Consider the following 13332-nt stretch of genomic DNA (forward strand, 5'->3'; position numbering starts at 1 on the left):
CTGAGAAGTCCAGGGGCTTCGCCATACTTGCAAAGGCATCTGATCCCCAAAAGGTTAAGACCTCTTTCTGTCTTAGCCAAACATGAAAAGGTCACACTTCTGAATCATTTTGGCAGCTATGCCTAGGGTGGATTAGAGACACTGGAAGGAAGCTCAGAGACCAATTAGGAGATTGTTCTAATAGGTTAAATGACAGGAACATGAGTGAAAAGAAGGGGACAAATGTGAGAGATGTTAGGATAGAATTGAAAAAGTAGGGGAGGGTGGACAGAGCTTTGGAACCTGGCTTACTGGAAGGAGGCAGGTGGAGGAAGGATAGGCTTTGAAAGGGTGTGGGGAGATGAGTTTAGTTTTGGGCAAGATAAGTTTGGCATGCCTCTGAAATATCGGTTGGAGATGGGCTGAACTCCAAAGAGAGTTGAGCTGTATGTTGTTGTGAGACCTCTTCATAGGAATGATTATGAACCCCAAAGGTCCCGATTTGATTATGTGAAGAAAACGGGGAGAAAGAAGATCCCAAGACAGAACCTTGGGAAAAACAACCACCACTCCTCCCCCAATGTGTATGCCAGAAATTGAGTGGGAGCAGATAAGAGGTGAAGTAAAAGAGCAACGTCCAAACTCTGAGAGTAGAGATTATGCAGAAGGAGGTGTAGTAGTTGTGTCAGATGTTGCAAGGAGATTAAGGATGAGGGAAAAGCTATAAATTTTAGCAGCTAAGGAAGTTCTGTAACCTTGAGGATAGCAGTTTCAGCTGAGTGATGAAGTCAGAATGAATGGGTGGTGAGAGGAAGTTGAAGCAAGTGAGTACAGGCAACGTTTTCCGGGAGCTTGGCTGTGAAAGGAAGAAAGGACAATTGAGGGGATGGCAGAGTTAAGGTATTTTTAAAGGATGTAGATACCAGGGAGGGAGCTAATAGAGGCTGAAGATTAGGGATGGAAGAACGGGAAGTTTCTTCAAAGGAACAAGTTTCAGGAGAGTTAGCTTAAGCAGGATTGCTTTAGCAGGGAGAAGAGCCACCTCTAAGTCACTCATTGGAGCAAAGGAGAGAACGGGATGATTTTGAGGGATTTTGAGACGTAGACTAATAATAGGCTCTTCATGGAAGCTCGTGAAACATACCTCCTGTTTTTCTCAGTGAAACTGGAGGTGAGACCTCTGGGTGATTGTTACACCAATCTTGGTACACAATAGGATATAATGGAATGTGCTGCCTACCTCTGCTGAGGATGGAAAAGACGGTAGAGAGGGAAGGAGACTGTCTCGTCTAGAACGATGCGTGCAAGATGCACCTGGGTCACTGATTGCCGGTTTTATTTAACCTTTTTGTTGTTTTTCTTTGCAACAAGCCTTTACTAATGCCTGCTTGGCAGCTCGATGTCAAAAATCAAGGAAAACGAGTTCAGACTCAACCTCAGACACCTTACAAGCTGTGTGACCCTGGGCGTCATTTAACCTGTTTGTAAAATGGCACCTACTTCCCCAGGTTGTGAGGATCAAAGGAGATCATTGCAAAGCTTTTAGCACAGTGACTGGCACACAGTAAGCGTATGTAAAATTTATGTTATTATGCTTACTAGGTGCCAGTTAGTGCTAGACTGCGGAGACAGTCGCAGCCCCAAGTGTGCTGTTACAATAATGGGACTAAATGCGGAGGAGGGAGGAAACTACATCCAGAAATGACTCAGGGCAACAATAAAAGTTGTCTTAAAAAAATAAAGGAGGAATGTGGTCTTCCGCACAGAGGGAAAGTGCTGTAGGAATCTTGGAACGGCTCCTCTAGGGAGATGGAAAGAATTCTCAGCATCTTGCTACAGCGGGAGTGACGTGCCCACGGCCACGCACCGAGTGGTGGAGCGAGAGGTTCAGGCCCAGCCGTGGGCTCTGCGCAGCCCCAGAAGCCTGGCAGCCAAGCGGGGCCGCCCTGCCCTGGTCTTCCCGGCCCACGCTGGATCCGGGCCAGCCTGGAACTCGAAGCCCCGAAGGGCGTGGTGGCGTTGCTGGGGGCGCGGACTCCCGAGTGTCACGGCCACTGGTCCCATTGGTCCGGGCCTCCCTCCACGTGACCCGGCTATCCTCGAGCGTTCCTAGGAGCGCGGACATTGCGGACTGTGAGCTGGGGAATGGAGAGACCGCAGCTGGAGCCGGAGCGGGACCGGGACCGGGACCGGGACCGGGACCGGGACCGGGACCCGGAGGCGGAGGCAGCAGCCCGGGCGCTGCTCACCGACCTCTACCAGTTCACCATGGCTCTGGCCTACTGGAGGGCGGGCCGGGCCCGGGAGCCCGCGGAGTTCGAGCTGTTCTTTCGCCGCTGCCCCTTCGGGTCCTCCTTCGCCCTGGCCGCGGGGCTGCGGGACTGCATGCGCTTCTTGCGCACCTTCCGCCTCCGTCCGGCAGGTACCGCGGGCCGAACCCAGTCTGACCGGGACCGGGACTCTGACGCTGACCCTACTTCACTGCCCGATTCAGCTTCGGCCCGCCCCACCCCCTGCCCCGCTTGTGCCCCACCCCCTACCCCACATGTGCCCCACTCCCTACCCGCTTGTGCCCCACTCCCTACCCGCTTGTGCCCCACTCCCGACCCGCTTGTGCCCCACTCCCTAGCCGCTTGTGCCCCACTCCCTACCCGCTTGTGCCCCACCCCCTACCCCGCATGTGCCCCACCCCCTACCCCGCATGTGCCCCACCCCCTACCCGCTCGTGCCCCACCCCCTACCCCGCATGTGCCCCACCCCCTGCCCCGCTTGTGCCCCACCCCCTACCCCACATGTGCCCCACTCCCTACCCGCTTGTGCCCCACTCCCTACCCGCTTGTGCCCCACTCCCTACCCCGCATGTGCCCCACCCCCTACCCCGCATGTGCCCCACTCCCTACCCGCTCGTGCCCCACTCCCTACCCCGCTCGTGCCCCACTCCCTACCCCGCTTGTGCCCCACTCCCTACCCCGCATGTGCCCCACTCCCTACCCCCTCGTGCCCCACTCCCTACCCCGCTTGTGCCCCACTCCCTACCCCGCATGTGCCCCACTCCCTACCCCGCATGTGCCCCAGTCCTAAATTCCGACCCAGCCTGCGCTCCCGCCCCGGGTCCCAGACCCCGCCCTGGCCCCAGGTTCAGAGCCTGCACGTTTCCCGGCCCAGATTCGGACTCTGCACGTTTCCCTGCCCCAGTCCCAGGTTCAGACCCCGAGGTCCCAAGCGCAGATTCGGACCTAGCTTAGATCCCAGATCCTGGGTCCAAACTCCTGCCCCGCCCCCTTGCCACGGAGGCAGCCCCTGCCCCTAGAAGTCTGAGAACGTGGTGGCTGAGCCGAGGGAAAGGACCGAGTCGGGGGCGAAGTTTGCGGGGTGGCCGGTTCGTGGGAGGGTTCTAATTTCTCCAGTGCCTGAAGGAAAACTCAGATGCTTCCCTCTTGGTTGTGGGTCTTAATTTCCCATTCTGTAAAAGTGAGGGGGCTGAACTTAATGGTCTCTAAAGTCCCTAGAAAGTAAATCTCCGTACTTGCTCCGTGGCCTCTGGAACTTGGCCTCTTCCAGCGGAAGGAGGAGCCAGGAGTTCGCTGGGGATTGAGAAAGGGTGCATGGCATGGGACTAGGTGGGAGGGGAGGAGAGGGGAGGATGAATCACAAGTCGCTTCCTGATTGGCTAGGAGTGAGCCTGGGCTTGGAAGAATGGACCTAAGCTCTGGGTCCAAAGAACCCCAGAGTCGTGAAGCCCTAGATAGTCCAAGTTGAAAGCCAGACACTGAGAGCAACGCTGGGGATGCCAGGAAAGGCAAAAAAAGCAGCTCCTGCCCTTAAAGAGCTCACAGTCTCGTGAGGGAAACAAACACGATAGAGACGGAATGAATTAGCAGAGGAAAGGTGCCGACATTTAGGGGGATCAGGAAAGACTTCTGGTAGAAGGGGAGATTTTAGCTGGCCAGCGGGGCCAGGAGATGGAGAGGAAAGATGGAGAGAATTCCAGGCTTGGGGGACCGCAAGTGAAAATGCCTGGACTTGAGAGTTGGATTGTCTTGTTGGAGGAACAGGAAGGAGACAAGTTGGAATATGGTACAAGAGAACTGGAAAAGTAGGAGGGAAACAGGTTACCAAGGGCTTTCAATGCCAAACTGGATTTTGTATTTATCTCATCCTGGAGGTGATAGGGAGCTGTTGGACTTTATTGAATGGAAAAGTGAGGGGGAGAAGTGGATGCTTTTTGGAGGTTAATTTATCAGCTGAGTAGAGTATGGACTGGAGTGGAGAGAGACTTGAGACAGGGAGACCAACCTGGGAGACTAATGCAGCAGTCCTGGTATGTAAGGTCTTACTTGTGTCAGAAGAGAGAAGGGCCCTGTAGTTCCAACAGGTGGAATCCACAGAGCTTGGCAAAAGATTGGACATGGGGTAGGGTGGGTTGGGGGGGCTGTGAGACGGAGTACGGAGTAAAGGATGACACCAAGTTTGTGAGCCTGGTTGACCAGGAGGATAAGGTAGGAAGACAGGTGAGTTTAGGGAGAAGATAATGAATTCAGCATCACACATGTTGAATGGAAAATGTCTTTGGGATATTCTCCGAGATGTCCAGCAGGAAGTTGGAATGAGAAATTGGAAGTCTGTTGCAAGGAGAACACTTTATAAATTTATATAATTATAAATTTAAAAGTTTCCTAAGAATAAGATTGTAGGCAATTATAATCCTGTGAGGGAAGTAATTGCTAGAACCAAGGTACCAGGGCTAATGGAGGGGAGGGGGGACAGGACCATAATTAGTGATTAGATGGATGATCCAGTCCCTAAATTCAAGGCGCAATCTCAGGCCCTTAGGTCCTCAGGTTAGAGTTGAAGAAAATGAAAGTAGTGAAAAGTCAGTGCTTGAGCAAAGAGCAAAGGTCCCTTTGATCAGTCGGTCAGCAAGTCTTTATTAAGTGCCTAAATATATTCAGCATATGCTGACTAAAAGAGAATCAACCCAAGGTAGTTAAATGCAGTGGAGTCAGGATGGGAGGGCAGAGGGGAATCGTAATCAGGTGATGTTTGAACGGTATCTTGAAGGAAATAAAAGATTCTAGCAGGCATATTGAGGAGGGAGGGAATGTGTTCCAGGCAGAAGAACTTGACCCAATAATAGGAAAATAGTAGATGGAGCTCTGTATGGGAGGGACAAAAGGACCAGCTTGGGCTGGGGAGTAACGTATGAGGAAGCTGGCATTTAAAAACCCCTGTGTGCCAGGCACTGTGCAGAAACACTTTACAAACATCTCATTTGATCCTCATGATAATCTTGGAAGTAGGTGCTATTATCATTTCCATTTTATAGTTGGGGAGACTGAGGCAAACAGAGGGTGAATGAAAGTCACAAAGCTAGAGAATATCTAGGCTGGGTTTGAAATCTGGTCATCCTGACTCCAGACCCAGCCTACTATTCATTTCACCACCTAGCTGCCTTTGGTCATTTGGGGCCAGGTCGTGAAGGACTTTAATGCCGAACAAAGGAGTTCATATTTTATTCCTAGAGCCCATAGGGAGCCTTTAGAGATAATTGAGAAGGGGAGTGATGTGGTCATATCTGTACTTAAAAGACAATTCCTTTGGGAAGCTGGGTAGAGAATGTGGATTGGAGAGGGGAGAAATTTGGGAGGCAGGGAGATCAATTAAGTGGAGCCCTCTGGGAAACCAAGGACCTCAGTGAGACCCAAGGCCCAGCATTAGGTTCTTCACTATGGATCTAGGGGAAAACCAGTAGCGATGGAAGCTAGGTAGCACAGTGGATAGAGTGCAGGCCGGGAGTCAGGAAGACTTGAATTCAAATCTAGCCTCAGACTAGCTGGGTGACCCTGGGCAGACTCGCCTCAGTTTCTTCATTTGCAAGCTGGAAGTAGTAATAGGCCCTGCCTCTCAGGCCTGTGGACATAAAATGAGATTACATTGTAAAGTGCTTTGCAGCCCTAGAAATGCTAGCTGTTCGTTGTTATCCTCATTTTTAGATTCTAATGTGGAGGTTGGGGGGAGGGCAGGACCAGGAACTAGACCTCAGCCAGAGGCTCTTGGCCCTGCCGTGGAAAGGTTTCCATCCTGTACACTTATGCACATCGTCTCACACCTCCCCACCCCTGTGTGCCACCTCACCCTCTGCTCCCCACAGATGTAAAGTACTTGGCTTCCGTGCTTCCACCAGACACGGACCCTGCGTTCTTTGAATACCTGCAGGGACTGGACTGCTCTGGGGTGACTATCCGGGCACAGCCTGAGGGCTCCCTCGCCTTTGCCCGTGTGAGTGTGTGCAGCCCTGGGGTGGGTGCGGGGGAGGGGAGGAGAAGGTAAATTAGGACTTACAGTTCTAGCTCAAGGGAGGCTCTGATGGGGCCTTGTCATTCTCATGCTCCAGGTACCGCTGCTCTGCGTGTCTGGGCCTCTCCTCCTAGTGCAGCTCCTGGAGACGCCCCTGCTCTGTCTCATCAACTATGCAAGGTGGGGACCAAGGAGACAGACACAGCCCCCTTCCCCTACCCTTGGGAGCAGGAGGACCCGAGGGACAGTTGGGGGCATCCTCCTCACACAGGCTTTGTTGCCTCTTCCAGCCTGGTGGCCACTAATGCAGCTCGACTGCGCCTGATCGCAGGGCCAGAGAAGCGGCTGCTAGAGATGGGGCTTCGGCGGGCACAGGGCCCTGATGGGGGCCTCACAGCCTCTACCTACAGCTACCTGGGCGGTGAGGATCTATTACCCCCACCTCCCCCCAGTAGTGCCCTAGAGCCCCCTGCTGTACTCCCATCCCACTTCCCTCTGCCCCCTCTATCCCCCTACACCCTGAGAGCCCTGCACTGCTAAACCAGAAGCCTAGAACACAAGGTCCGAGCTGGAAGGAACTTTAGAATGGACGTAGTCCTACCTGCTTATTTTACAGATGAGAAATCTGAAACTCCTCTAGTGGCTGGGAGCCTCTTACTGTACCACACCCCCTTCTCAGACTCACCTCCCTTAGTCCTTAGAAGGAACTCTGGCTGGGTCAGAAGAAATGGCTCTTCTGCCTCTGAGATATTACTGGTGTGACTTCTGTTTCCTCATTTATAAAATGGAGGGGTTGGACTAGATAGCCTGTAAAGTCCCTTTAGGCTCTGTGTCTGTGATCAGCCACTAAGTGGGCAGACCCCTGGCCTTGTAGTGATCTACCCTAGAACCCTCCCTCCTATGCCTTCTCTAGCCTCTGCTTCCCTTGTCTCCATCTTTCACTCCCTCCCATGAATCCTGCTCTTCCCTGACCCTCTCTCCTGCCCCTGCCCCGGCCCAGGCTTTGACAGCAGCAGTAACGTGTTGGCCGGGCAGCTTCGAGGGGTGCCTGTGGCTGGCACCCTGGCTCACTCCTTCGTCACCTCCTTCTCTGGCTCTGAGCAGCCCCAGGTCCCGGTCAGTGTAGTCACCAGGAGGGGGAGGGTTGCGGTGGGGGGAGAGCCCCTAGACCTGGGGCCCCTAGGTTCTTTCCCTTATCCCTCTTTTTCCTTGGAGCTCAGCCTCACTCCTACTCTCCTCCCAAGTCCCTGCCCTGAAGCCCCATCTCCTTTCCCATATCTTGTCCTGATGCAGTTCCTCTGCCCTTCCCCTCAGCCCTGGCCCTTCCCCAACCCCTCAGGAAATTGAGGACCAAAGAAAGAAGGATTTGTCCAAGGTGACACAATGAGTTAGAGAAGACTCCCAGCCTCCCAACATATAGGCCCAAACTGTTCCCTTACCACCCTGGACTCCCTGTCTCCCCAGAAACTCAATTTCCTGATCCTCCAATCTCCGCTGTCTCCCCCAGATGCTGGCTCCAGCATCTGGGCAAGGGCCTCCCAGGGACCTTTCCACCCTTGCTGAGTCTTGGCTAGACAAAGTGTGTGAGTGTCTAGGCCTGCGGGCAGAAGAGACACACCCTGGAGAACGGGCTGCCTTTGTGGCCTATGCCCTGGCTTTCCCCCAAGCCTTCCAGGGGCTGTTGGACTCCTACAATGTCATGCGGTGAGCCATGCAGATTGGGAGCTAAAGGAGGAAGGGGCTGGGGTGGAAGAGGAGCCAAGGCACCCTGGGGAACAACCTTCTACCTTCCTCTTCCCCCAGGAGTGGCCTTCCCAATTTCCTGGCTGTGGCTTTGGCACTGGCAGAGCTGGGTTACCGGGCAGTGGGTGTGCGCCTAGACAGCGGAGATCTTTTGCAACAGGCCCAGGAAATCCGAAGCGTTTTCCGGAACTGTGCCTCCCAGTGAGCCTTTGGGGGGACATTAGTGCCATTGAGAGGGAGGGGAGCTGGGGAAAGAAATAACCCCTATGAAGAGGCCTACGGCACGAAATGTAATTCCCCATAGTAGGGTTGATAAGGGAGGTGACTTCTGGGGAGTGTCATGGCAAGGGAGATTGGAGGCACAAGAGAGATTGGGGACAGGGAGATGATTCTTGTAGAGCTCCTTATCTCAGTAAGGTGAGAGTTCTCTGTGCTTTCGTAATCAGGCAACAGATAAGGTATATGAGGTCAGGGGGAGGTAAGAGCATTGGGGCAAAGAAGAGCAGACCTGACCCAGGACAGGGAAAGGTGGGCCAGAGGAATGATAAAGGGCCCCCTGAGTGTGGGAGCCTTCTTTCCATCCACTAGCATGTTGGTGAAATGAAAATGAAAAAAAGGCATTTATTAAGCTCTTACTCCATCTTTAATAGGACTTAATTAAGTACCTGCCATGTGCTCAGCACTGTGGTATGTGTTGAGGATACATTGGCAAATTCTGAAACAGTCACTTCCCTTCAGAAGGGCATCACACCTGGGCACCTAGGTGGCACAGTAGGTGGAGTGCTGGGCCTGGAGTTGGGAATCCATCTTCAGACACTTGCTAGTTGTGTGACTCTGGGCAAGTCTTTTAACCTCTTTCTGCCTCAGTTTCCTCAGTTGTCAAATCAGAATAGTAATAGCTATCATGGTTGTGAGGATCCCATGAGATAAAATCTCTAAGGCCCTTAGTATTGAGACTTAAGCAATAGATGCTCCTTGGGGGAAACAACACACGTACAGGGGAGTGGTTGCCAGGAAGGTTTGTTTTGGTTTGAAAAAGTATAGGGATAGAGAGTGGAGCCATAGAATAGATGGCCAAAGCATTTTCAGTCACAGTAGTAGTCATGTGTTCAAGCCTCCTTATTTCACAAATGAGCAAGTGGAAGTCCTGAGGGGAAAGGACTGGCCCAGGGCCACACAGAGAGGGCCAAGGGTCTGAGCTCCACTCTGGAATCCTTGCCTCAGAAACTCAGGGGCACTACAGAGATGGGGGTGGTTTATGGTCTTGTGTCCCCTTCCCTGAAGTTTCCAGGTGCCCTGGCTGGAGGATGTGTCCATCGCAGTGAGCAACAACATAGACGAGGAGGTGCTGACCCGGCTGGCTCAGAAGGTCTGGGGGAGAACAGGAACCGTGGAAGGTGGAGAGGGGAACAAGGCTGTCAGGACCCTGGGCTGGGCAGAGGCCTGGTGGTGGTGGCCTAGAGTCCAGGGCTGGGATAGGGTCTATGTCCAGGTAGGGGGAGGGTGTCCCAGGAGGTGCCTGCCTCAGGTCTTGGGAGCTCCAGGCCTCCCATTCCCTCTCATCTTTCCCCTATAGGACAGTGAGGTGAATCTTATTGGCATTGGCACTAGTGTGGTCACATGTCCCCTCCAGCCTTCCCTTGGCTGTGTCTACAAGGTTAGTGAAGGAGGGAGGAATGTGTGGGAGAGGGGCAGGAATGGAAGTCATGGAGGGGAGCACAGATTGAAGGAGATAGAGATGCAGGGTTCAGTGTCCCCTCATCCTCCCAGCTGGTGTCTGTGAGAGGGCAGCCGTGCCGGAAGCTGACAGAGGATTCTGAGAAGCAGACTCTGCCTGGGAGCAAGGCCGCCTATCGGCTCTACAACCCAGAAGGTGAGAATTCCCCTGGCCTCCGCTCCACCTTTCTTGCTTCCATTTCTGAACATCCTTCCCCTGTCCTATGAAGCAGCCTATCCAAACTTTGCAGAGTATTTTGAGGCAGAAGATCTGGTTCAATCTCTTGCTTGGTTGTGTGCTATGCTGGTGGTTTTGGGCAAGTCAGTCCCCCATTCCTCAAATTCCTAATGAGGGAAATAGACTAGAGAATCTCTCAATTCCTTTGGCTGGTGATCCCTGAGTTTTGCCTCTGCCTCTGTGTGACAGCCCGGGAAGGGAGAGTAAATATTGGCCAGTTTCCCCATTCTTATGTTGTCTCTCAGGAGCCCCAGTTCTGGACCTGCTGCAGCTAGAGGAGGAGCCACCACCCCAGGCAGGGCAGGAGCTGACAGTGTGGCCCGTGAATGTATCAGGGGGTGACTACAGAAGCCTTACACTCACTCCGGCCTCCTTGGAGCCACTGCTCAGAGTCTACTTCCATCTGGGACAGGTGACCCCTGAAACGGAAGCCCCATCCCTGCCTCCCCAGGCTCTGGCTCAAAGTCCAGGGGTTTAGGGCACTGTTTCTCAGCCCCCCACTTTGAGGCTTTCATCCTTCTTCTCGTTTCTTAGGGCCAGACTTTCCAACTTCAGCCTTTGACTCTGGGGTTTCCTCTCTGCTTTCTTCATCCCATTTCCAATTTATTTTTCCTTTGTCACCCCCTTCTCTGGCTCCAAGCAGCCCTGAGTCCTGGTCAACGTAGTCACTAGGAGGTTGAGGATTGTCTGGTCCCAAGATCTGAAGCCTTCATCTCCTCCCTTCTTCCTATCCCCAGATGTCTGAACCTATTCCCTCCCTGGCTGAGTCTCGAGCCTTGGCACAGAAGTCCCTGAGCTACCTCAGCTCATCACATAAGCGACTGGACAATCCTGAGCCCTACCAGGTAAGTGATGCCCTCCTTTCAAAATCTTCCCCTCTAGGGAAGATCTCACCAAGTGAGACATTTTCCTCACTTCTTCTTTCCTGAAGTCTGTCACTTAGATGGGAGATTCCCCTGATTCAACCCTCCCCTTCCCCTTGGATCTCCTAAGGGTGGGAGTGTGGGGGAGGGGGTGAAGGGGACTGGCCTGCTCCTGCATAGTCTGGGGTCTTGAACTCCACCTATCTCCTCATCCCTCCCCAGGTAGCACTTTCTGAGAAGTTGCATGCCCTGCTGGAGAACCTGGCCCTGAGCAGCCAGGAGGGCCCCTGACATTGGAAGGGAACCTTGCACCCAAGAAACCTAATTGCTCTGCCTATCTGCCCTGGCTGAGTCCCAAGACCACAGTCTGGGGAATGGGACAGGGCAGGGGGAAGGGAGCGAATCCCACCTTGGACTCCTTCTGCAAAGCCACACTAAAGTTTTGGTTCTTTTTGACCCATGGGTCCTCAAGTTCATTGCTGAAGGCGAAGGGCAGGGTGGTGGGGCTCTCATGAGCTATTCCATGGGGCAGCTGGAGAAGGAGCCTTGTGAGAGAACCTTCAAATTGCCTGGGAACATGCCACCCCTGGACCATCTCCAAATCCATACCTGGGCCCATATCCCCTCTTCAGTTTCCTTGAAAAAAGGGACATCCAGCCTCCCACTGAACCTCTCCCCACCCTCACCAGCTGCCTTTCTGACATTATCCCTGACTAATGTCCTCCAGGCAGGGTGGGGTGGAGAGAGGTCTGCCTTATCACTAGGAACCCATTTACCAGAGTATATAGTGAAAATGTGAGCCTTGACTGTGGAGTAGCTGGTGGGTGATGGACCAGGGGTGAGAAACTCCTCAGAACTTAGTGTTTTAGAGTGGAGAAGAGGCAGGCAAGGGGGGGGCGGACGAAGAGAGAAAGAGGAAACAGATTGGTGGTAGAAAAAAAGAGAAAAGAAAATAGGTATTGAGCCAGGAGCAGGCCGCTGAGGGAACACATGAGCAACGCCGGGATGGAGATGGGCGTCTCTGTCCCGGAGATGATGAAGAGTTTGCCTGGGTGCAGTGTGAGTTGGAGCCAGAGTATAGACAACTTCAAATGCCAGGATGATCAAGGACTTGAGAGTGGATTCCGTGGCCAACAGGGATCTACTGGGGATGGAGAGCAAAAGGGGGCCCGAAGTAGTAAGAATGTTAGGGAGTATGAGACATTTATCTGGGAAACTGGAAAGACATATAGAAGAGTATGGGGAACTTAGTATGTTGGAAAGATGGCTGGATTTAATTTAATTAAGGAAGCCAGGTTCCTTCACTTATTACCTGCATAATCTCAAGCAAGACAACTTTTCCAGGCCTCAGTTTCCTCATCTGTAAAAATAAAATGAGGGAGTTGGATTAGATGACCTTGAAACTATCTTCCAGCTTTGAAATTATGATCCTCTAATGCAGCCTTTGTTGTGAATTAAGATAAGCTTGTCACCCCAAATCAATAAGCATTTAAGTGCTTACTTTGTGCCAGCCAATGTGTCAAGCCCTCAAAACAAAGGCAAAAGACAGTCTTTGTCCTTAAGAAAGTCATATTCTAATGTAGCTGGCACAAGAGATAGAGTGGCAGGGTCAGAAACTCCCCTTTCTGAGTTCAAATCTGGCCTCAGATGCTTACTAGCTGTGTGATCTTGGGCAAATCACTTAACCCTGTCTGCCTCAGTTTCCTCATCTGTAAAATGAGCTAGAGAAGGAAATGGCAAACCACTGCCCCCCAGTAAACCCCCAGAGTTCATTCATGAAGACTCAGACACAACTGAAATGACTACACAACAACAATAAAAATGGAGGCGACAAAGGCAAACCATTATATGCAAAGAAGATATGTACAGCATAAATCAGAGACTGTCTCAGAGGAAGGGCACTGGGCATTAAAAGGGGATCCAGGAAAGGCTTCTTGCAGAAGATGGGATTCTAACAGAGACTTGAAGGAAGCCAGAAATTGGAGGCAAAGAGGGAGAGCATTCTGAGCATGGGGAAACAGGACAGATAATACCTGTAGCTGGGAGACGGAGAGTCATTCAAGAAAAAGCAAGGAAGTCAGTATCTCCTGAGGGGCCCAGAGTTGCAATGGAATATCAGAAGTTGGTGCTTCATTCACAGGATGTCCGGCAATACTAAGACTAATGATGAACATGGTTAATAGAGAAGTTCATTACTTCCTGAAGTTTTCCCTTACGTTGAGCTGGAGTTAGTCTCTATGCAGCCCCTCTTCTTGATTCCTACTTAGGCCTTCTGGAGCCAAGCATGAGTCTAATAACTTTCATAACAGCCTTTCTGATTCTAAGATTCTGAGTCTCCAATAACCCTTCAAATGCTTGAAGTCAGCTGTCATGTTAAACATTCCTTCGACCAACCCTCATGGCTTCCAGCATCTTTACGAGAGTGATCATTCTCTTGTGGATTCTCTCCAACTTGTCAGTTTTTTTTATTTGAGACCCTTGGAATGAAACAGTACC

At 52.2% G+C, this 13332-nt stretch overlaps 1 protein-coding gene across 4 annotated transcripts in view; it reads left to right on the top strand.

The window, feature by feature from the left end:
* The first annotated feature begins 2124 nt into the window (after positions 1-2124).
* Positions 2125-13332, top strand: part of NAPRT (nicotinate phosphoribosyltransferase) — a 28919-nt gene continuing 17711 nt past the window's right edge. Inside the window, exons 1-13 of one of the 4 annotated variants that reach the window (XM_072602823.1) lie at positions 2125-2401; positions 6131-6258; positions 6374-6456; positions 6567-6697; positions 7277-7392; positions 7784-7980; positions 8080-8220; positions 9304-9388; positions 9596-9676; positions 9790-9892; positions 10219-10385; positions 10711-10818; positions 11059-11292. In XM_072602823.1, coding sequence (XP_072458924.1) covers positions 2125-2401; positions 6131-6258; positions 6374-6456; positions 6567-6697; positions 7277-7392; positions 7784-7980; positions 8080-8220; positions 9304-9388; positions 9596-9676; positions 9790-9892; positions 10219-10385; positions 10711-10818; positions 11059-11127 — 1686 coding nt within the window. In that variant the 3' untranslated portion in view covers positions 11128-11292. Of the gene's footprint in view, positions 2402-6130; positions 6259-6373; positions 6457-6566; positions 6698-7276; positions 7393-7783; positions 7981-8079; positions 8221-9303; positions 9389-9595; positions 9677-9789; positions 9893-10218; positions 10386-10710; positions 10819-11058; positions 11293-13332 lie in introns of those variants that run through there. The other 3 variants (XM_072602824.1, XM_072602826.1, XM_072602825.1) reach the window with 3 other exon arrangements.

The sequence above is a fragment of the Notamacropus eugenii genome, chromosome 4, assembly GCF_028372415.1.
Source record: "Notamacropus eugenii isolate mMacEug1 chromosome 4, mMacEug1.pri_v2, whole genome shotgun sequence".
In the NCBI taxonomy this organism is placed as follows: Eukaryota; Metazoa; Chordata; class Mammalia; order Diprotodontia; family Macropodidae; genus Notamacropus; species Notamacropus eugenii.